The sequence below is a fragment of the Dermacentor andersoni genome, chromosome 3, assembly GCF_023375885.2.
Source record: "Dermacentor andersoni chromosome 3, qqDerAnde1_hic_scaffold, whole genome shotgun sequence".
NCBI classification, from domain to species: Eukaryota; Metazoa; Arthropoda; class Arachnida; order Ixodida; family Ixodidae; genus Dermacentor; species Dermacentor andersoni.
Window position 1 is genome coordinate 106,382,353 of NC_092816.1, and position 25,087 is coordinate 106,407,439.

The window sequence follows — 25,087 nt, forward strand, 5'->3', positions numbered from 1 at the left end:
ACACCTACTGGCAACCCAGCAACTCAAATTGGCATCAGAGGTTCTTTGGAGAACAGCACGGACTGAGTGGCACATATTCCGTACTCCAAGGCGGCGTCAAAGAGTTTCCTCGAACAGCGGTACCGGAACGACTCATGTCCCCACAAAAGAGGTTCATTGAAGAGCATCATGTACGTATACATTGCCACATACTCGGCAGCCTAAGTCGGTTCAAGGGTTCGTTTTGAACACTATTTCCTCAGCATTGCAGCTCGATGCACTACCCTTTCGACTACGGACTGCCCATTGACCTTGGTAGGTGGGAAAATGGTTAGATAGATAGATACATAGCCCTCAGGAAGTGAGTGCAGTGCCCCAGAGCATTTTTAGCTGCGACAAAACAATATTTGTTAACGTTTTAGAAAAAAGTTCAGTGCCCTTCCACTCTGTGAAGAAGGATGACCAGTGAAGCTCTGTATGTGGGCCCCTTAATGGCAAACTGTACCTCCGCCGCTGGTTGGCCCAGTATTGCGCAATCTGCGGGATCGGCCCAATGTATGGGGAGTGCTCAACACCTGCTTCATCTTCGCCGCCAGTCGGCCCGGCATTGCACTATCTTTGGGATCGGACCATGCATGGGTAATTCTGAGTCTACACATGGACACGACCCTGGGGAAACTAGCCCTTAAGAGCTTCGCTGTAAAATTTGTTACGTCTTTGTATTTTTTAATTAATTATTGACAATGACGAATGCGGGAGCAGTGGCACGAGCGTGTTCACCCGGTAGCACCAACGAGCCAGCTGTGGAAGACGACGACGACGCTGGAGCCAATCCTGATGATGATAGTTTTGTTTCTACACATGGACACGATCCTGGGGGAACTATCCCTTCACAGCTTCGCTGTAAAAAAGTGCAGGCTACAGAATGTGTCCAACAGCAGTAAGAAATTTTGAGGCATCTTCTACTTCCCGTTGTAACACATTGCATGCAGTAATGATGCAATGATGAAAAACACGGAATACTTAAATGTGTTAATGTGACATTGCACGTATGGCCGATCAATCCTTTAAGAGTACTGCGAGAGTGTCGACTGGTCGGCCAGTCAGGCCTTGAAACGGCGCAAAGCCACAACTCTTTATGACCTCTCTTGGTCTTGCTGATGTGGTTGCTTCGAGTCATTATAAGGCACTGACTGCCCAACAAGCAGTTGCTTGCGCGGTGCTGTTAAAGAATTAGATGACTGCACATATTTTTTTTTCACATTAGATTACAAAGATTTGGTGGTTCAGCACTTTTTTGATCAAGTTTCACAGCAAGACGGCATTTTTAAGTCTGTGTCATGATACGCCTTGTGGCACCTTTGTGAAAGGACAAATCACACTTGTCGCAGCCCTCACCATTGGAGAAGCCAGCCACCACATAAGCTATATTTACATGGACTTGACAAAGGTAGGTCGAACCTGCTTATTGGGGTGAAAACTGGTCATTGGGTTCATGTAAACGCTAGCAGGTTGAGCTGAGCGAGCATCAAGCAGAGTCCAATCAACTGCAAGGGGTGGATTGACATGTCCAACCCACTAGGCAAGATGCATGTAAAATGGAGTTGGGTCTAGAAACTAGACTCCTGACTTGACCCACTTGTGTAAGGTTCATGTAAACAAACCTATAGATATGGAGAGATTCTTCTGCTTCTCAGCAACTAAAGATATTGAAAAACGAGATGAATAAGTATGTCACTTGTTTTATCAAACAATATGGACCAAAATGTGCATTTCTTCACTGAATTGTAGTGAAAACAAAGCCGCCACAAGGGCTTAATCCTCTTTCAAACTTCTCAGAACATAACACAGATCACTGTACACTGTACATGAGGCTCACAACTTAACTGACACGGCACACCTTCACAGGTTAGCAAGTGTAACCAGTGATGCACAAAAGATCAAACCCGAGGCGTTGTTGTTGAGTTAAAAAAATCTTTATTAAAGAAAGAACTCTGCTGCGCACATCCTATCCAAAAAGACGTTTGTGTGAGTATAAAAGCCTAGCTCGTCATTGTCTTGTGCATACTGCATCCGGCGCAGTCAAAGAACTGCAGAGCAACACAGCCACTTATTCAAGCCGAGCCAGCACCTCGCTGCACGTCAGTGAGGACAACTGTTCAAGACACTTTGTTGCGGCAAATGTGCATGCCAGTCAAGCATCACAGTATGGAAAACTCGCATGCATAGCCCTTGGTGCACTAGAAACCATTGTTTAGTAGTGTGCTGGCAAAGCGAGCTCATCAACAAAAGCAGAGCGGTGCAACTTGTCTTTTTTTTTTTTTTGCCTCAGTTGCGCGCTCTACCCGTACACCTTGCAAGCATGAGCGACTTCAAATGCGGTGTAATGTAGTGTTACAAGCTCAAGTGTTGTTTCATTTCAGGCAATCGAAACGGTCTTTCTGTAAAAAATATTTGTCGTTACATTTGAGAAACAATACAATACAGCTTGGACAGTTCACTGGCAATTGCCTTTTCTTTACTTACTGAACAACTTTTTATTTGTGAAATCAACGTTCTCATCCTAATCTTGTGCTTCAGAGACACTTGCATGTGTCTAAATTTTGCAATAAAGGCAAGGACTGAATGTGCATAGTGATGCAAGTGTGAATTATTCGCGGCACTCTTTCTGCAAATTGCAGACCATTTGTGAAAATTAGGTCCCGATAAAAATTAAGTCGTTTACTTCAGGGCTTTCAACATTGTTTCATAAAAAGAGATTTGCCCTTGCTTAATCCACTAAGTGAACATAGCAAGCACAGGACAGCTGAAATCGCTCGCACAGGCTATGGGTGCAACTTCCACGCTCAGCTCTCTATATTATGGCCTGTAATTAACTGTGTGTGTGCAAAACGTTATATATTGCTTTGAACTACCATTAAAACAAACAAAAAGAATCCAGTAGACGGGACTCGTGGAAAAAATGTGGAAGATAAAAATTATGTAACCAAGATCACAGACACAGCTTGCATTGCTGACTAAAGTGGAATGTATGCCCCCACCCAGGATGGATGTTTCAATGGTTAGCAAGATTCATCCTCCTGTCTTCCAGGGGCAAACCTCCAGAACAGGCAACTCATGTGTTCCTCAAGCGGAAACTGCTTGCAAACTCTGACAGTCAGACAAAATCAACATCAACCTGTTCAGCTGACCAGCAAGACCTAAGATTGGGTCATATTGTGAAATTAGTCATGTTTCATTATTCTGAAACCAGGTAACTTGGCTCGCCTGCAACACTGTTTTAAAGCTCTCTAAAGGCACCTGTCATTTTTTGTAGGCGTCTACATCTGAGCACTAGGTAATCTGAGCCAATTTTCAATGCACCATCGGGGTTAAACAAAGTTTATATAGTATTAAAGCAAAGCATTTTTTAGAGGAAGAGCCTTTGCTTGGAAGAGCCTCAGCGTACATCTGCTTTAATGTCGCCACTAACATCCTTTGTTAGCAGCTGTCTCAGCAACACGGCTCAGTGACAATTTGGTGTTTTTCTCTCTTTCTTTTGCTTATTTGAAATTAGTTCTGGATCTGAATACCAACAACTATCTTACGCATGACAGGAGGCACAGCAAGGTCTAGAGCAATAACTTCATGGACGCAAGAAAATATATCCGAAGTGCCCCCTCAAAGTGCACTAATGAGCAACACTAAATTAGTATGGTCTGGTAAACTACTGTCTTTTCTCATAATTATGGGAGCAAATTAAAGTCCAGCAGCCCCTTTCAGAAGTTTGCGCTGTAATTTCAGCCATGGTAAGTTAGTATGACATATCAGATTTCAAAGTATTTTCTCGTGGTTGCACCGTTTAGGTGCCGGAAATGTTTTTGAAAATTGCTGAGTAGAGGCTTTGGCTCATTTGAAGTGCAATGTGGTCCTTCTTTAACAAAATACTTTTAACTAGGCCCGTGTAGATGCCATCAAAATCAATAGGTGCGAGAACTTCAAGGTGGCAGTGCCACTGGTTCTTTTTGTTGTTCCATCTTTTCTGGCTTACCAAGCCTCTGTTCACAATAAGAGTGTCCGTTTCTCCATTGTAGGAGCATAACTCACTAATACAGCTTAACAGGGTAGTTCCCTAGTTTCCCTTTAACAGCAACAACAACCACATGGGGATATGAAAATAATGCAAATTAATGAGTATGCCGACTCACTAACTTCCTTTGATGCAGCCATATCTGCTGATTTAGTAAAGTGGAGCACAGTAGAAGCGACAGTCCTGAAGGTAAACTGAAAACCCCCATGCCTCAAATAATAGCAGACATTCAAGCAGTAAACGTCTGTTGAGTGTCCCAAGTGCTCGCACAAGAGTTCTCGCATGGAAGAACCTGACATATAATCAATACTGGCTCAGAAGGTCAGCTCCTCAGAAGGCAAGCAGTTGCTGCTTTCACTTGCAAGCCAGGACCAATTCAAACAAATGAATTGGAATGCAATGTGGGAATACTGCATGCTTCTGCAGAACCAAAAGAAAAAAAAAAGAAGAAATAAAGAAAGAAAGGAAAGACATTGTAATACACTTCATAACCACTGACCAAACTCGCTTTGGAAGCAGCACAAATATATCGCTAAGGTATTGCTATAACATGCACACAGCCCCTAAATAACAACGAAAAAAGCTTGGGGGGTGGGGGGGGACCTTGAATGAACACAATGTAGCCTACATACTCTATCTGCGTAAACGAAACTAAATGTAATCCGTTTGTTCAACAGACGGCATGAAATGTGTGTGCACCAAAGCTTAACAGCAGCAAGTGCTGGTAAAGGGGTTGTATTCTGGAACGATCACCGCTTGGCTATATTTTCGCTTTCAAGTGGTGCAACTCTCAAAAGGAATGCCTGCGTGTTTACCGGGTGCACACCCCGACATTGCCACGCTTGTTGTGGCCATCATGTGGAAAGCGATGGAGGTGGAGCAAACGTGAGAATAATGTGGGCAGGAACCACTATTGCCCAACGATTTCCTTTTCTTTATCGGTCAATTTAGCCACGCAGTGCAAACTGAAAACGGTACCTTATTGAGCAATCGTTCCAGAAGGCGGATCCGAGTCTTGTACAGTGGGAAAAAACAACCACACGGAATAACAAAAAGAACACATCTAAGGGAATATGACGTGAAAGAAAATAAGGGACAGCAGGGAACACTGAAAGGGGAGGCAAGATGGGTATTTTGTGCAGTCAAGGTTGCACTGACTAGCCTGGCACTGAATTCCAGCAGGTTGCTAAAACTAATGTATGGCTCAAAAACACAGGATATGTATGTGCAAACAACCTATACATGTGGGTAAACTAGTGACGATACAGCTGACTAATGTAGACATAAAAAGTCCCGCTGCTTCTGCAATGCCAGTAGCCAGGGTGTTTCTTTACCCTACTAGATTATCAAACAAAGCTCTGTTTTACCATGCTCCAACTGTTTTTTTCCGTGTTGATCATCAAATTGCTGGGTTGCCGCCCAAAAAAGAGACAACATATGTCAACAGGATGACCCTGCAGGCTGGCTAGAGTTGGCAATTTGCTCCTCGCAAAGTGATGACATGCGCACTGTATCTGCAACAGCAGAATGGTGCTTAACGACGACCAATTCAAGCTGCACATTCCAAAACACCATACCGCTGATTACCCTTCACACTTGCTACAAATCAGGCTAACTATCATTGTTGGCTGCCTCAATGCTGATGATGTCAGGTTCACCAAAACAATGAATGAAGCCGCTTTTATGAAAGACTCGTCCAGGTACAACCAATCTGGATGTAATTGGCAAGAACCTAGTTAGCTGCAAACATATGAAATGGTAGTTTAAATGGAAGTGCTCAGTAGCGTTTTGTTCTTTGTAACTGCTAAGTCACGCCCGGTTCTCAGAGCTTCTGATAGCCTTCATTTCCCGGTTAAAGCATTACCATCGTGCACCAATTAGCACTGGTAATACAAGCATGCATTGAGCTCTCATGCAATCTGGTGGTGCTAAATGTAATGGTGGCAGTCACCACATGCGACTTTAGCGTTGGCACACAGATAGAAAGCCAAGAAGACTTTTTTTTAGAACAATAACAACGGCATGTTCAAACTTCAACAGAAACGAAAACAAACCACAGCACGCTCCATCTGTCTCGAGACGGGCTTACAACGCTAAGCAGCATATTGTCCGTGCTAGGCATATTGTTCTTGAGCTGTGAAATAAAGCAAGACGACTCCACTACATGCAACAAAAATAAAAGATTTGGGCAGCGGAAAATGTGTCCATCACCAGATCTGCTCATGGAGCATCCAGCTGCAAGAACATGGCAGCTCGCGAAATTTCCTTGCTGAACAAAAAAAATCGATGCAAAAGCAGCACCTGGATTATAGATTTTGACCCCAATTTGAATTACGTTTTCTCAAACAGCTAAACCACGTACTTCTCCCAAAGGGCATGGAATTGATATAAACGAAGGCTTATATCAATTGGGGAGTTGGGGAGACTGACGTGACATTTTCAAAATGTCCCAATTCCTAATTTGGCCAGTGCAGGCACCTGGCCCGTGCGCATTACCTCGGGGCTGATGGCGAGCACACTCACCATTCAATGAGTGTGCATCTTAGGCACACAGCCATACATCACCTGTCAAAACAAAGTATGACAGCCAGCAAACGGAGAAGTGGATGCAAGACAACTGCTGCAAGTTTGCCTCAATGCGATCGAGCAAGCTCCTACTCAGTCTGACAATGGAAGCCATAAGAGAATCAACAATAAAATTTCACTGGTGAAGCACCGTTAGATCACCTCTTGACCCATGACAATCAATGTGGGGGGGGGCCAACGATGGTGCAACTTCTTTACTCTGTATACTATCTTATCTCAACGCTAGCCTGAACCCACATCGATTGCCACGTGCATGCATCCCTAGAATTTAAGATTCGAATGCTCTAACCTGCAAGCGTTTTCCAGTGCCTCAGCAATATGGAAGAAACAACTCGAGAAGACAAACTCGGTGCTGGCTAAAAAGCGGGCAACAGCAGTTGCACGCACAAGCTGCGGAGGACTGCCATCTGTGCCGGAATTCGTCGTGGCAGCAGAGGCAGCAGCAGCAGCAGCAAGGTGTGCGCAAAATTGTCCAGCGCCTGGAGGACGAGTGTGCCACCATCATCGGGTGGTCGAGCGGTTGGCTGTGCTGTTGGCCTCGGGCTGACCGGACAGTGGCATGTCGCTGCCGTCCACGATCCTCCGGAAGAAGTGGTCCTCGTCTTGAAAGACGTACGGCTGCCGGTTGTTCTCGTAGAGCAGGCCCAGGATAATGTTTAAAGCCGATACATCGTACCTGAGAGAGGAAAGTGCAACAAAGTGATCAGCAGGTGTATCTGTATGCATTTAACCCCTCATGTGCCGTGAGAATTAAAAAAAGAGTGTGAAAAATGCTTAGTCTTTTTCTAAAATCTGCACTTACATCTGTTATTTAAAAAGAAATACGATATGAAGGATACTTATAGAGCTTTTCCTGGTCTTGTTGCAAAATATAGCAAAGGACATTGTGTATTATTTATTCATGTGGCAAAACTGCCAAGGTAGTTCAACCATTGTCATGACGAGTTAGCTTGTTATTGGCAATAGGGTTTAAAGGCCAACTGCAACAAAATTTTGGACAGTGTAAAGTGCGTAGTTTTAGACAGTGTAGACAGATAGATAGACAGCGCACTGAGAACTAGCGTGGCTTCCCGATGTGGCCTTGGAAGTGAGGTGGCGCCCATGGCAGGCTGAAAATCTTGTAAGCCATGGTCTGAGATATGCACCACATCCGCTAACTGTCGTCTGCTTAGGCGCTATTTAAAGGGTGTTGAAGAAAATTTGACAATTACCAGGCCTGCAGTTATGCCAAGATTGTTTTGATAGCACAACCATTTCTAACGAATTTAGACAAAGTAAAAGTTTATTGCAGTTAACCTTTTGTTGTTTTCAAAGCAAACTGTGATAATGTGCATACAGTTAAACCTCGACATAACGAAGTCGGTAAAGATGGCAATTTGATTTGTTATATCAAAATTTCGTTATACTATTGAAATATGATTTTTTAAAAATGCAATTAAGTACAGTTGTCAGTGAACTTATATTATACGGAAGCGGCTACAAAATTTTCGAATTAACAGGCAATTGAAAACAGCAAATTTGAATGAGAAAATAAATCTTTTATGTTGAACTCGAGAGTCGGCAACGAAAGGTGTGGTTTCATGCCGTATCGACAATATCTTCGTATCGGCGGTACATTGCGAAGCCAACCATGCTTTCCTGTCCATTCCTTACCAATGCTGATAGTGTTGCGCGCAGTGGGACGACCCCATTGCGAAAAGCACCGGCAGTGGAGAGTGAATGCTTCGTCTGCCTCTTGCTTCAATGCATCTCCGAATCTCGAGATTATGCAACCTCCAGCACTAAACACGCTGGAAGAATGCACATGATGCATAAGTCTTTGCACGCGTGGCAGATTACCGTATTTAATCGAATCTAGGCCGACCCCCTAAAGTCCGAAGCCAACAAAAAAATATATATTACCTCGAATGTAGGCCGAACACGAAAAGCGAGGACAGCGTTCACAAAATGCAAACAGCATTTATTGAATCTAAACGTGCAGAGCTTATTGAACGTTGTCGTTGCTGCTAGACTTGTCGCTGTGTTCCTTGCCACTGTCACCTTCAAACAGTGCACTATCTTCGGTACCGTCAAGCGCATTAGATATGCTGCACTTTTTAAAGGCGCGCATGATCAAAGTACCTGGGATATCGCCCCACGCTGCAGCTACCCAGCCCGCCAGCTGTGACAGCGATGCACGTTTGATGCGGCTTGTTGCCGTTAGCATGTGGTCTTCGTCAGTCAACTAGTCCGTGTAACATTTCCGCAGACGATCCTTGAAAGTTTTGTTGATGCAGACATCAAGTGGCTGCAACTGGCTCGTCATGCCGCTCAGTATGACAGCGAGGCCCGTGTTCGCTTGGGCGAGCGCAGCCTTCACGTTGTCGGTCAAGTGCCCACGGTAAGAGTCGACGACAAGGAGCGAGTTCTTTGTCAAAAGGGCTCCTGGACGCCGTTTCCACACAATCTTAACCCGCTCTTCCACCATCGCACCTGTCATCCACCCATTCTCATTTGCCCGCACAATGACATTTCTTCGGAAAGTTTCTCAAGCAGGTAGTGTCTTCCTTTTAAACATCATACAAGGAGGGCGTTTATGTCCATCCGCTGTGCAGCACAGCATCACAGTTGCGCACTGCTTCTCGTAGCCCGCGGAGCGCACCTTCACCTTCTTGGCACCCTTTTCATTCACGGTGTACGCCACTGGCATATCAAAGTACACAGCTGTCTGGTCGGCGTTGCCGATTTGCCCAAGGTTGTAGCTTGCCGCTTTTCTCTTTTGCAGCACATAGCGCTGAAAAGCTATCAGCATTTCTTCGAAATCACTTGGCAGCTTCTGGGTGATTGAAGTGCGACGTCGGAGGCTGAAGCTGAAGCGCTTGATGAATTTCTGAAGCCAGCCCCAGCTGGCTTTGAAATCCTTTGACGTTAGGCCTCGCTCCCTCGAAAGTTCCCTAGCTTTCGCTTGGAGCATTTAGCAGACCAAAGAAAGGCCGTCACCACGAAGTGGTGACGGCCTTTCTTTGGTTTGCTAAATGCCATCCTCGTTGCGGCACACGCAAAAAGCTGCTGTCGTTGTCCCCTCCAACGACGGATGTTTTTCTCGTCGACGCCGTAGTCCCACCTGGCTTGAAGGTTCGACGATGCCTCTCTGGCTATCACAACTTTTTGCTTGAAAGCGGCACTGTAGTGGCATCTCCTGCTTGTTGCCATCGCGATAACACCAAGCCGCACACCGGTACGGCCGACATGACACAGGTCAAAATGGCGACCTCGCTTGTGTAGGGTTGGCTACTGGCATGGCCAGTAGCGGCTGCGATACTGACTTTTCTAGATGGCGCTAGCTATGCACCATATTTAGCAGTTTCAATGAAAAACTGCTGCGATGTTTAATATCCTCGAATCTAAGCCGACCTTAGAGTTTGGAATATGATTATGTGAAAAAAAACTATCGGCCTACATTTGAATAAATACGGTACCTCTAAAACAAGGCGCACAGGCTGCGTATGCATTCAGCCCCACTGGTAGCCATGCGCAGCCATGGCCGCGTTAGAAAAGCAGATGCACGAATCTATCGTTTCGCAGGTCCCTTCGTTCTAGAGGCATTTGCTCTGCAGGTGTTCGACTGTATTCTGAAAGAACAGAAATCTGTATACTGGCGGTTGTTGGAATCCGGTGCTGTCTGTGTTCTCATTCATTTCCTATGTTGTGCTGTTCAAATTCAAGATGATCAAGCCTGAATTCTGATATTATCATATTAATTTCTTGACAGATGTGCACATGACGCCTTGGTGAAGAAAAATGTTCCAGCTAAGGGAGTGATTGAGTGTCCTAATATAGGATACCTGGAAGATGCCTAGCCATTTTGAAAACTTGCCACAACAATGATGACAACTATCGCCTGTACAGCGACAGTAGTGAATGCACTGTGCCACATTGCCTATTTTTTAACCCTTTCGCTGTCACCGACGTACCGGTACGTCATCGCGCTTCCCCCCAACGGTGTCAGTGACGTACCGGTACGTTCTCTATCGTGCGTTCAAAATTTCGCGCCTGAGCGCAAAGCAGGCGCTCCTGGATTGGCCACGCCATCTGTTGACTCTTTCTACAAGTTCGTATATTCGCCCCGACCTGTGTTAGTCCATGTATTGAAGAGTACAGTGCGACTGCCACTACCCACTTTCTCTTTGCTGAGTGGCGCGGTGGCTCCGCGTTCGCTGGATCATGCGTCGCGCGCGTGTGGTTATGGGTTCAAGGGTTGTTCTGTAATCTCCGCTGGTTTGAAGGTTTTTATTTTTCTTCTGTTGGTGTGCATGCTACAGGGCGTCAAGTTCAGGCGCACGTGCCGTTGCCTCCCCAAAAAGGGTGACTCGATTGCTGCTTTCGCTCTCTCGCCGCACCCTCGCTTCCGACTTGCAGCAGTAAACGTAAAGCCCTTCGAACTTTGTTTAGCCTTTTTCCATCTCCCTCTGTCTTATTGATCACGCAACGTCCCATTTCTCTCCGTTGCGCGGGCGACTGAAAGCGCATCCTCCCTGCGCGCGGTTACTTTCGGATGGCTCGGCGCGCGGGACCTTCGTCTGCTCATGGGAGCGGTGGCTGAATTCCGATTCAGAATACGAGCCGAGCTCGGATTCGGACTCGGACAAAGTCGCATGAGAGGAAGAGGGTTCCGCATCGTCAGATTCGGATGTTGAACGGATTTTATAGTCAGGCTGATGATGATGATGATGTTTACTAACAACAGCTGCAGAACACTGAAATGTGCATATTGCGTTGACTATGTTATTTGTATACCAATCATAATCAAAAATAAATTGCTATGTTCATTCCCTGTTATGCTCGTTCCCTGAAACCAAGCCGACACTGGGGGTGCGTCACGGCCAGAAACGCCCGACAGCGAAAGGGTTAATCCTTTAAAAGCTCTGAGCTATCTTCATGCAGGATAAGCCCTCGAAAGCTTCAATAACACAGTGTGATTATTATTGCGATAGCAATCATATGGACACTCCAATCGAGTTTTTGCCATCGCCATTGCCATGGGGTTTCGCATATATTTTAGTATGTGTATGCTACATGCTTATCCCTGCCGTATATGCGGGTTATATTGCTATACTATTCAATCACTAACATTGCTAATACCAGTTCTTAAGTCTTTGGCTAATTGGCTAAATTATTTGTCAGAAATTTGAGAATGGCAGCCCGCAAGCAAATTTCACGAGACATAACATTCACAGTGCATGCCTTTTATCGTAAATCTTCTCAGACTATTAAATATTGAAGTTCAAAACTATATCAGTGCTAAAATCTGAAAGCGATGCAATTTTACTGGCTCAACTATTAACGGGCAGCATAGTAGCACCTGTACAATGTCATTACAGGCCCTACATGGCATATTAAACCTTTTAACGGTGCCAGAAGTTTTGGCACACTTGCGTATGCCACGTCCACATTAGTTGGACCTGCGTATAGTTAGAACAACGTCCGGGAAGTTCAAGAGCAACGCTACACCTTGCTATCGCAGCCAGTGCTTCTCCCTTTAAGCGAAACTGCCAATTTCTTTTTTTTCCTTTCGTTGATTGACAATGACTAGCCTTGGCTAGGCAATGCATCAGCCCTAACATAAATTATAGGGCATCGAAAATTCCAAGCATGCTGTCTTAACTCAAATTCTACATTTACTCTGTTTTCTGGCACGCCAAACTCTCACTCTATGGAAAAGTAATCTTTTCGCTAACTCAAAGTGCTATTCTACTGATGTAGCTCAAATGACATGCTTTTTTCCAGTGTACATTGCAGAAATCCTGCTGCTTTGACTTACCTATGGCATCCGGAGTACCGGTAGAGAGGTTTCTTGTCAAAGCGACAGCCCGTACTCTGGGCCCCCACAGGAGTGATGCAGTCTGCCACCAGGGCGCACCGCACCCACGGCAGCATCAGCCGACCCCGCACCTGCACACCGCAAAAGTGCAACATTTCGATTGGTGTGGGAGGAGGACATAACATTTATTAGACCCGCAGGAACTAAGACCCCCAGCCCGGGCCTCCTTGGTAGGCTCAGGCCTCCTGGCTTAGCACATTTTTAATGCGCTGCAACAAAAACAGCCACCACAATCTTTCAAACTTCCGTAGGGGGAGTGGTCCACTCCTCTCAGCTGCCGGTATGCTCGTTTGGAGGTAAGCTTGAAAGAAATATGTGTTTGAAAGTGGAGGTCATAGTGAGGTGTTACAACCCCAGGCTGTACACCAGAAGGAGGCACCATAATGTAGGGTTCAGAATTTAAATTTTGACCACTCGGGATGCTCTAAAGTGCACCGGGACCTCAGCGCGCTGGTCTTTATGAATTCCACATCTATCGGAATGCAGCTGTCATGTCAGGGAATAAAAGCCCCGACCTTGTGCACCCCCGGCATACTCATGAAACGGCATCCTAGCTATGAGTTTATGCCACAACAATAAACTGACACGTACACACTCTTTGTTTCTTTCATAGTTCATTCCTGGCTAATGCATCTGCTTCGCCTAACTTGATGGCCCACCCGCACCCCTTGGCAATGCCACTAAGCGTTTTCAGTTTCCACTTCAACTTGACTATATTGATGGTTTACCATACTTTCCCTTTTGCGTGACTGGCATCCAGTCCACTGGCCTTAGCAACACGCATGGACTGACAGTGATATCTTCGAAAGTGATCTAATGACAATGCAGCCTCAGGGCGACTTTGGAATTTATATAAGAGTTTTTAGCTTCACAGCACGACACCACCATCAAGGACATTACGAGCACCATTAACCAGACTAATGGTTTTGCACCACCTGCACCGGCTGCTGCTATTAAAGTGCCGGAACTGAGCACAGCTGCCTCTTAAGGCCTGCTCATGGGTTTTCACTTGAAAGCATTTCCTGGCCTTAAAGAATGCAACAAGCCCCCAATCCACTCCCCGCGAGTGACCCAAGAGAAGGTGAGGGTAGAAGGGGAGCGTACCTGTGGTGAGTCGAACAGAAGAAGCACAGAGGGATCAACCATGCGCTGGAAGAAGAAGTGCTCGCGGGGCGCTCTAAGGAACTCAAACATGCCCAGGTGGGTGAGGGCCGAGGTTGGTTGTGGCTGGGAGGCCCAGGGCGCAGCCAGCCCCTCGCGCAGTGCCCGGCCCACCACCCGGCGTGGGTCAGGTGCGCTCGTCAGCTGGTAGTCCGGCTCCACCCACAGCACGCCACCAGACTCGCGAACCAGCTCCTGTTTGCACATAATTGTGGCATGCATATACAGTCAAATCTCGACATAACGACTCACGTGGGACTGCCAAAAATCGTTATTTTGAAATATCATTGTAATGAAAAACTTGCGGTTATAAGCCAGTGGACAAACCTAGGAATGAAAAACCTTGGCAGTAGATGCGTGTGCACACAAGCATACTCTCAAATAAAAATGTTTCACTCACTTCGACACTGCTTTATTTGAAGGAATCTGACTTTCCTCTGGCGCATGCAGCATGCATGACCGATTAGGAATGCGTCTACATCTTCCACTTTGTGCAATACCTCATCGGGTACGTCACTGCACCGGGCGATGAAAATGCAAGCTTTGTTCATGTGCACTAAAACATTAATGTTCGACACAGTATCATCTTCTGTGTTCTGTGACCCACAGTCGTCTTCCTTCGGGTCATCGTCGTCACTGAAGACGTCGCGAATGCAGTTAATCCCTCCGCTTATCAGGTCCACCGCCGTTAGTGCTGCACTGTCGCTCCCCAAGTAGTTGTCGAAGGAAGAGACAGCGGGCAGCAGTTCCGCAACCACGGTCCACAGGTCTCCTAGGTCGTCGGTCACCTCTGGGTCATCATCAAGTTGCACAGGCGCTTTGACAAGCCCTGCTTTTCGCCAGCAGTTGCTAATGATGGATGCCTTCAAGTTCCACCAAGCTCCTGTGAGCATTTCCGCTGCTGACAAATATTGATTGCAGTCGGCTGCTTTAGGCGGAGGTTAATAATCAACCGCTGCACAAGGCGCTTATGAAATTCTGCTTTCAGATTCTTTATAATGCCCTGGTCTAGAGACTGCAGCAAGGACGTGTTGTTTGGGGGCAGAAACTGCAAGTGAACATGCGTCAAGCGAACATTCACAATGTGAGCAGAGCAGTTGTCGACAACAAGTAGAATTCTTCGGTCATCCCTACTCATTTGGTCATCGAGTTTGGTGAGCCACTCGTAAAAGAGTTCTCTGGTCATCCAGGCTTGTTTGTTGGTGCAATAGTCGTACGATGACGTTTTTCATGCAGCGAAGCTTCGCGTACTTGCTGATGACGAGCAGTTTAATTTTCTTTGTGCCTGTTGCATTGCAGCCGAGCAGGACTGTCACACGAAGATGCGACTTCTTCCCTCCTTTGCACTGCTGCCCTTTGAAGTGCATCATCCGGTCTGGCAAGAGCCGATAAAAACATGCGGTCTCACCCGCATTGAAAATATCTTCAGAGTACGATTCAGCCACCTCTACAAAACTATCATTGTGCCAGGAATCCGCGCCTTCTCTGTCAGCAGCCTTTTCCTTGCCCTAGACTACCTGTCAAGTTATTCCGTTCCTTTAGTGGAAACGAAAAAGTCAACCCGCACTGGTGTCGAAACCAGTTATTTCAGGTGCATCGGCAAATTTATGGGTTTTTTCTTGGAGTTTTGGGCCAGACACGGGAACGTTTTGCAGTCTGGCATCTTTGAACTATGTGAGAACAGCTTAGTCCACATATTAAAGTCCTCGGAGTGAGCTGCGATTCCTGGTGAAGCTTGACAATCTTGCCTCAGTCTTTCAACATGGTCACCACGGTCGATGGGGAAATGCCACGCTGTCTGCACACATCGATTTGCTTTTTCCCTGCGTCGATTTCCTGCAACACATCCAATTTGCCATGCAGTGAAAACTGCTTTCGCTCCTTCTTGGTGCCGTCGCTAGCTGCATTCATCATTGGACCTCGCGTGAACATTGCCAAACCTTTGTTGTGAAGTTCTTGGTGAAGCTTATAGTGAAGCTGTTGGCACTCGACATGGTGATGATGATTGCTACTGCACTCGCGGTTTCTGTTTCATGTGAGAGTTGTGGCACTGTTACTTTTAGCTGAATTCGTAATACTGATGTTCCTCAATTATAAAGGGGAAAATAAACTATGTGCGTTATTCTGAAATATGCGCTGTATTAAAATTCATAGTTCTGAAATATTTTACACTGAAAATATAGGCAATCTGGTGGGGATTTTTAAAATATTCATAAATTTGAGAAATTTGTTAATGTGGGGTTTGTAGTAACGAGATTTGACTGTACATATACCAAATTTTGCGCAGAAAGAATTCATTATGCAGCATAACCTCATTCATACATTTTGGGGTAAAAAAAAAATAGAAGAAATATGTACTAACTGGGAAAATGTATATGATCTGAAGTCACTAAATAATTTGGAAGTAGCTCTTCGTGAACCAATGACAAAGGGAAAGAGGGTTGGATAATGAGAAGAATCATAAGATACAGCTATAGGATGCTTTCTCACGACTTTGGCAAGGAGAGCAGCATTTGACTCATCACATTAACCTTGCAGAAGTATCCTGAGATTACTGCACACAGAAAGACATGCCCAATAAGTGAATTAATTCTATCATATTCAAAATTATAGAAGGCAAATATTGACCTACACGACAAGCCTGGGAGTGGTGATGCGATACTTTCAAACACTTTTTTGATTACTACATGTTTTCTTTAATACAGCTGACTCATTATAGATTATTATAGCACATAATTGAAGAATCTAGTTTGTCATCCCATATACAGTAGAACCTCGTTGACACAATCCTGTTCCGTATGATTTCTCGGTTCCAATGTTTGCAATTGAGAACACACAAAAAAAATGATGAAATACAGTTACGCTTCTTTTTTTACTGCTTAATACGTTCTTGGAAAACATGATTTCTCGGCACCAATGTTCAGTGCATTACCAAACTGTGACCATATGATACGTTTCCCAGCTGCTGGATCCCATGTGAACAAGAAACAGCACAAGGCATGCGTAATCTAGAGTAATAGATAGATAGTTGCTAGGGCAGTTTTCTCGCAGTACTCGCCTGCCCCTGTCACGTGAAAATACCAGCACGTAATCAGTTTTATCTTCTGGTACCAGCAAATCTCGCGAGTCGCCGCATATCACATTCACAGCTATTGCCGCCAACTCTATTGTGATAAGCATCCTCACTTATCTGTTTTACAGCGCTTGTAACATAGTGCTGTTGGAAGGGATACTGCACGCTTTTAACAGGCAATAACCCAAACAAGGCTCCTTTACCTGCTGCAGGCAGCGCGGTGTGAGTGCCATGTTTCACTCACTCTGGCGGCATTGTATTGTGGTGGCGCTCACCAACTCGATTTCACTCGTTTTTACAACGCCATCTTAAAACACTACATGGTGGTGTTTAAAAGATGGCAACTATGACGTGTTTCCAGCTCCTGAATCGCTTCTGGTGCATGCAGCCAGCAATAGCATAGCTATCGAGATCTGTTTCCGTCGTCCATAGAGAGCCGTCGCTGGAGCGTGGATTTGGACAGCACCTATAATAAAAGGACAACATGCGCCTCTGGCTGCTTGGGCCCCACCAGCTTGGTCCATGTCAGTGTTGATTCATGCAATGCTTTGTGTTGCATATATGTATGTCAACTGCAGTTGAGCTTGCAATATCTTTTAGTGACTTCAGGTCACACGTTTTCTTGGTTAGTATGTTCTTTCTCAAAATTTTTTTCAGAGACATATGAATGAGGTTCTACTGTATTATGTTACGTGACAATGGTCAATTTGCTTGTGCTCTCACTGCTACGAACTCTAGCAATTAATATGGTCAAGTAGGATGCACTTATTGGCTACTTGTGCAGGTTCCACACAAGGCACATCACCTCGTTCATGCATAAGATCCTTTCAAATGTCCAGAGTTTTAACGAAGCACTGGAATGCCATCATCTCTGGCTGTTTACATGATGTCTTGGACTGTACTGCCCCTGTGCAGCTTACGTGCTAAAGTTGCATGCCAATTTGGAAGTATGTCTGACATTTCACAAGCACATAAAACTTGCTGTCACTACATGTACTATAAATGGGAAAATGTTGGCGCTATGTACTTACTAAAGGGGTCCTAAAACACTTTTCCAACTAATCATAGAATAACAACACTATCAAATTATGTTGGCTCACAAACCTCCTACTGCAAGATTTTTTTTCATCGTTCAAACACAAGCGAAGTTAGACATAGTCTTTGTCTCTTTTTTCATTTCTACTAGAGCACTGGAAGTTACACAGGGGAGTAAGCAAGGGGGTGCAGGGAAGCAATTCCATGCTGGCCCAGCCCAAAGGTTGAACGTGAGACAGCTTGTGGTGGCACCCCGTGATGGCCGCAGTATCTACGCTACCCTTTTCAACCTCGAAGGTTATGCACGGCAGATGCAGCAATGCACAACTGTCGTATTTAGAGCGGCAATAAAAAGATTAAATGGTTTTTCTGTCTTTCTGAGATTGCAGACATACTAGACATCTTCAATTGCTTTAACTCATCCAAATCATCATCATCAGCCTATTTTATGTCTACTACAGGACGAAGGCCTCTCCCTGCGATCTCCAATTACTCCTGCCCTGCGACAACAGATCCCAACTAGTGCCCACAAATTTCCTACATCACTTCACCTAGTCTTCTGCCGTCTTCGACTGCTTTTCCCTTCTCTTGGTACCCACTCTGTAACCCTAATGGTTCAACTATTATCTAACCTGCGCATTACATGACCTGCCCAGCTCCATTTTTTTTCTCTTAATGTCAATCAGAATATCGGCTACACCCGTTTGCTCTCTGATCCAGACCGCTCTCTTTTTGTCTCTTAACGCTACGTCCCTTTTTGTTTTTACCGCAAGTGAGCGATAATTGTATCACACAGAATGTTCTCGCGATCACGAAATCAGCGAATAGCTGTTGTGGGGCCCAGCTGCTTGCGATGACGCCACATGACACCACTGCGGAAGTGACAGCAAGCAATTTTTAACTGATTTTGGCACAGTGCAATAATATTTGGCTCAAATGTTTACAGAAGCCTTAATAACAAATCGGCAATGTTTTATTACATGTTCAAAAAGTGTTTGAGGGTCCCTTTAAGGAGACTATGGGTAATCACTAGATAAGCCTGCATGGGCAGATAAATCTTTAGTAATTCTACATTTGCTTGATGCAATGAGATGGATAACTACTTAAAAAGAAAAGATGAAAACCAAAGAATCTTTTCTTTTTGAATTTTGCTGATAAGCAGCTGCCATCTTAGGAAGCCAGCAGTATGGTGCAGCATGCCCGTGTCAACACACAGCCCACTCAATACAGTGCTTCCAACAAGGTGCATAATGTGAGGATTCATAAATGAAACTTATGGACAGCAACTCTAAGTGTAACTATTTTAATGGGCAATTGCACAACAAAAATTTAACAATATGGAATGGGCTCAGAGAATGACAGAGGGATTCTAACCAACAGTAGTTGAGCAAGGAATGTCGCTGTGGCAAACGTTTCAACAAGGGGACTTGTCTCCGTCAAGACTCAAACAGGACAAATACCTTAATCAAAACGTTGGCTACAGTGACATTCTGTGTGCAATCAGAGTTGATCACATTTAAGTCTCCGTCTTCCTGTGAACATCTGCCTAGTTTAGACTGATTCTTCCTCATAAATGTATGCTCGAAATGCAGTAATTGAAAAGCGGATTAATGATTTCTTTTTGTCATAATCATTTGCTATGCAACTTGAGCCGGCACACGTGTAAACCTAGATGTAAAGGTGGAAATGCACTGTCTGTCCAGTGCAAGAGATTTCCTTGAAAAATCCGTTTGTGTAAAAAAAAAAAAAAAAAAAACACACACACACTTTATGTATGTGTTTGGGTGCACATGCATGCCATGTATACCACACGCTTGCCAGTATACTACTTTTCCAGTTTTTAGATAAGACAACTAAGTACACACACCTTCTGGATAGATACGGCACATGGAATCAAGTCTTAGGACACAGCATAGGACCAGCTGCTTTTCGCATTCAGAGTGTAATGGAAACAAGGCATACCTATAAAGCCACTTCAGTAAATGACAAATTGATATTTACAAGAGACAGGGACGGAATAAAGAAGGAATGTGCCTCACCTGAATTATGATTGGCCGGTAGGCATAAATTTTGAGGTTGCTCACATGAGGTGGGTAGAAGTCAAAGTTGAGTGTGCGCAAGGTGCAGTTACTAGAGTTACACATGTTTTGTGCCTGCACAGAGGAAGAAGGAAAACAAGTGCCAACATGAGCAGCTTATACTGTGGAAAAAAAGAAACAGCAGCAATGAGGCAGCACGAAAGGCAGGAGAACAAGAAAAATGTTTGGTCTATTCATTAACAAATTACAACGGCTTGTTTAAAACAAGAACACAGAATAAAGAAAACATGACATAAAGCTTTTAGGCACAGTCCTTGCTTTTTACTGCAATAGCAATTATATAGCCACTCAGGACACATTCACGCCATCTGCTTTGCAGCAGCCGTCATGCTCTTACAGGATTGACGATGCAAGCTTGGCATGCATACGAAAGGTTAGAAGGTCTCCAGAGGCACGAGCGATGTGCAGTGTACTTGGCTGTAGAAACAACCTAGCCAAGAGGACGCACCATCGCAGTCCACTCAATCGGTGGAGACAACTATGTCGGGGCAGCATTTTGCCTAATGCTGCTGGCACGAGCATTATGCAGAGGCACACTAGCATTCCAAGTCACTATGTGCCTACCGCACGATGGTGCACACACTGTCCTGAGTGGAATGAACAGTAACCATCAAGTTAAAGCTATCTAATCCTTTCATTGGGTACTGACAACATTGTCAAACATTGTCAGTTTTCTGTTGGTCTCGTCTTGTGCATCGACAAGTTTCAATGCGTACAGCATCACTGGCAGTGCTCCTCATCATGCCAGTGTTAAGACACCTGGAAGCTGCCAGGACATAGTTAATGCTCTGCGGCAGCAGCTAACTCGCATTATTGTTACAACACCATCCAAGGAGCAATGCTAGACCCTGCTATCTGCTTTCAATGCTTCGGCCCTACGGCAAAACTACCAATTTTTCATTCTTGCCCAAATGCACAGTTATATGTACGTACATCATGTATGTACATACATACTCAGCACAACAAGCATGGCAAAAGCTATGATCAGCACAGGGGAAACAGCATGGAGAGGATGAACCACGAGAAAATGCAAGTAATGACCACTGGCTGCCAGTACGCAGACAGTGCCTGTGTTGTGCTGCTTATTCTCGTCGCTTACGCTGTCTGCCGGTACTGTTTTTCTTGCCTCGGTAAGAATGACCAAATCCCATAATTTCAAGATTTAGAGTATGAACAGCAACAAGTGCACATGGCAGTAGTGTGACGACAGAAGGCAGGTTTCCTTCATATTCAAGAGGTGATCTCCAGTGATGAAACAGGAGAAAAATGTTGACGAGTCACAAAACACCGTGCTGCTTTCATATAGTGAAAATATTTACTTGCACTCATGCTTGCAATCATGCACAGCTGTTTCTCACTCTTGCCAGAAATATGCCATTTCAATGCTGTGCACCCAACAATACAGCTGCTTATGCTAATAAAACTGCTGACGTCACTCCTACACAAACTAAAGAGTACATCAGAATCAACAATAAGTAATAGCGGAAAAACTGTGGAAAATACTGACTGTGAGCAGCTCAGCAGTGCCAAAGTCCAGAGCATAGACGACCACAGAGTGGTCAGGGAAGTGTGCCTGGCAGGCCTCGAGGAAGCCTGGCAGCCGTCCCAGCTGGTCGACACCCATGGCGGTGCCTACAACAGGTGGTAGTGGACCACTCTCGTTCGCCATGAGGGCAGCTGAGGAGGGGCCCCCCTCTGAAGGTGTGGCTGGAGACAGCCCCAGGTGCAACAGGTACCGCTCGAGCTCCTGAGGATCACGCTGCTCAGGAACAACCTGAGTGCATACCACACAAAAGAATTGACTCATTACTGACTGACGAAGCAGGGTACATCTCAATTATGAATATATAATTGGACAAGGACTTCTTTCACATACACTGACACCTCAAAGAAAAAAGAAAAGGTAGAAGAGGGGCTGGAGGGACATCTGCTGTGGACAACTGAACCGTTCATAGTTATGACCTTCCATACACAAAGACAAACCAGAGAATGAAAGTCAAACAAGTGCGCAGCACGAGGGTTCAACACACAGCAGATAGCACCAACTGAACGCCCAGCATTTGTCAGGCTCAGTCCCACAGATATGACCGATTCATTAAATCCAGCGGTTTCACTAGTTCAGAAATAAACAAGGGTCCCGAGTTTGATGAGAAAGCACCTGCTGGAGTTCAACATCAAATCTGTTTACAAATTGTGTTACTAAAACCGGTTACTAGAACATATCAAAGTAAAGCTCTCTTTGCCTCCTACTCCAACTTTATGGGTACTGGATGCTGTTTTGCCAATCACACAACATGGGGCTTTGGGTATGTGCCACTGCGTATGTGCCCAAATAGACAACTGGGGTCATTGGACATGTGTAATCAGGCATTTGTCACTGGGTATACATCTGCATAGACAAACTTGGGCCACTGGTTAAAGTGCAACTTGGGTATGTGAACATTCTTGGCCAATCCCCCAGAATGGGTGTGCGTCACTGGGCAGGTGTCCAACGACACAAGAAGAAAAAGAGGCAAGAAGTGAGGACGTCGACAACAGTAAATTGAAGAACTTTGCTCCAGAAAAGCGATGAAGTCTGTCTCAAAAGTAGCTGAGGTGGAGAAGGAAGGGAACAAAATGAGACCAAGGAATGCACTGAGTAAAAAATGCTGAGCTACACAGAAGTGAAGAAGGAGAAGTGAATACATTTCAGTAAACATCAAGAAGCTTCGATTATTACCAATTCTCACGTATGCGTGGAATCAGCTGATTTTTCTTAGATTGTATTACAAACTTAAGATTACAATATTATAACCTGCGTCATTGGTTCTAATCTTGCACACAGCTCTCACCTTGAGGTTTTTGAGGTTGCTGAGCTGCCGGTGGGTCTCTGAGACGAGCCCGTCCAGGGCGGGTTTTGGGTCCCCATAGAGGCAAATGAGGGTGCTGGTCACCACAATGCAGGCCAGCAAAAGAAGGAAGCTCTTCGCCCGCATAAGGCTGCATCCGCAGGCGCTCGCCGCCTGACGCCAGCGCTCAGCTCCAGGGCACCAAATGATGTGTTCTCCCTAACTAGGCACCAGTACGTTGCAGGGGCTTCTACCACTGCCCCTCAGCCGCACATCCTGCACATCCGGGCAGTCACTATCAGTCTGCTGCCCGAGGAAAAGAAGGAGGTCCCACACACTTATTTATGGACACAAACAGCGCTTCATGCTCTGGTGAAACTTGGCTGCAACTCTGCCAAATACCTGTGCAATTTCTAGGCAAGGCATGCTGTCTCTACTACGGAGTTTCTCTTGGCATACTACCACGGATTCTTTACGAGCAACACGAAACGTGCATTGCATTTTCAAATTTGTCAAGGAGAGCCAAATCGAACACACTACAGTGTCAAATATGACGCCTATGACAAAGGGAGCAATTACCCAAACTCCTGAAGGACGACTCTGCAATTTCAGGTGCCAAAAGTCCTACATAGAAGAAAGAGGGTGATCCCACTACTACAGTTCCTTGTAAACGTATTGGTCTTATATATTCATCCTCAGATCAAGCGTCTGCTGCAAGCTACACAAATGTATTGGGAAAGTCAAGCTGACAAGCCAAGGTCAATGCTAACGACCGTGCACCTGGCGTTCGTCAGGCTGTTCTTATACTAAGACAGCGAACACACCTTTGGCAAGTAAAAACCGAAAACAATGACGATGCGCCAACTGCCTTTCCTGCTAGCCCGTTGCAGGCCGATTGAGAAGAGAATATGAAGCAGCTTGATAACGAAGAAACAAGGAGGCTGACAGGGGAATTCACGAAGGCAAGGTGAACCTTACTTGGAGCGCTGAGCTCGCAGCTTTTCCAACGGGCACCGGTGCTAGTAGTTTAGGCGGCGCAACGCACGATCCGAGGAAAAGTGATATGGGCAGAGCGCCTGTTCAGCGCGACCGATACGACCGACCGGAACACCTGCTGAGCTCCGAGGTGTGCCGCCGACACACTTGAAAGAGCCGCTCCCCACGCAGCTGCGCGCTCTCGCTCGCGCTAAAGACGCAAGGCACCCGCGTTCGCGCACGGCCGCGCTCTGCCTCGCGGTCACAGTAACCGTCATTCGCTTGGCCCTACGAATTCTGGCGGTCTCCCAAATTCTTGCCGCAGCATGCCAGGCGCGATATTCAAGCCAATACGCGCTTTCGTAAATGCAGAAAGAAAAGCTTACATTCAGATCTCTGGAGCGGCGCCCTAGTTGTGAAGAGAAATTTTCTTCGCGCCTGGCCCTCGCTGTACTGTCCTCGGTTAGGTTATAAATAGCTGTTTTCTGCAACATCTGTCACCCTGCTAATCGGGTCCGAGGAGCTGGTGGCGCGCTCGGACAGTGATGCAAAGTATAAATAGAATCCGCGCTGCAAGCACCGTCCCTGCTCCAGAAATCCGGTCGCTCTAAACAGGGCACTACAGGGTTGAGAAGTTTCGTGACTGACGTTTTCGTGCTTCTATCCGTGCGCAGGGAAGCCACTGTAAGCCGTGGAATGTTTGAGCCACAATGAAGCTTTGGTCCAGATCCTAATCGATGTGTTTGCACGCATTTCCTGTCAGCGGAAGTAGGCGCGCGATCGAGGAACGAACGCCGAGGTCGATCGGCGTGCTTTTACGACACAGCCACACGACACATACTACTCACTGGAGGTCAAAGCTAGTGAAATTGTGCCATCGTATGCGGCAAAAAAATGTAAACATGGGCCGATGTTTGCGAAGTGATACGAAACATGAAAGTTGGTTGCGCCGAGAAACAAGCAACGCGTAGTTGTAAATCGAATGGCTCACGAGTCACCTTTCAGCGCGAACGAAGCAGACTGGTGGTCAGGAAATTCTGTCCGGACGCTTGAGGCCAGGATGCATCGGTTTAAAGGCGCCACAGCTGACTTGAGCACAAGTCCAACAACGCCAGAAGTCACGCCTTTTTCGCCAACGTGAAAATTTTACGAGCACGGGTTGCTCGACGCACCGGCAAGACACAAACCAGCGCCTCACAAAACGCCCACAAAGCGATCCCGCAGTTGGTGTCTCCCAAAATAGGTGCCGCCACAACCGCGGCAGAAAGCGCCTCGGTGCAGTAAGCTGTTGCGCAGAAAAATATGTGGCCTCCGAAATTACAAACATCATGTCGCGCGCAAAGTGACAGTCCCGGAGGCCTCATCACAGTTTCTGGGCAGGGTGGTGACACGTCCGGTTGTGTCGCCATGTTGTGTCGAAAC

At 45.8% G+C, this 25,087-nt stretch overlaps 1 protein-coding gene across 2 annotated transcripts; it reads right to left on the reverse strand.

Annotated features, from left to right (window-relative positions):
- Nucleotides 1-1,933: 1,933 nt before the first annotated feature.
- On the reverse strand, nucleotides 1,934-24,879 carry LOC126539975 (uncharacterized). Of its 2 annotated transcripts, none has more exons than XM_050186804.3 (7): nucleotides 24,664-24,879; nucleotides 22,694-22,966; nucleotides 21,370-21,636; nucleotides 19,803-19,916; nucleotides 13,599-13,850; nucleotides 12,435-12,565; nucleotides 1,934-7,310 (listed from the first exon to the last, which is right to left on the reverse strand). In XM_050186804.3, exons 2-7 carry the CDS (start codon nucleotides 22,835-22,837, stop codon nucleotides 7,136-7,138), a joined length of 1,083 nt encoding a protein of 360 aa, XP_050042761.1. In that variant the 5' UTR covers nucleotides 22,838-22,966; nucleotides 24,664-24,879; the 3' UTR covers nucleotides 1,934-7,135. The 2 variants fall into 2 exon arrangements, with proteins under 2 accessions (XP_050042761.1, XP_050042767.1); XM_050186810.3 differs by lacking the exon at nucleotides 24,664-24,879 and adding an exon at nucleotides 23,669-24,547.
- Between the last annotated feature and the right edge of the window lie 208 nt (nucleotides 24,880-25,087).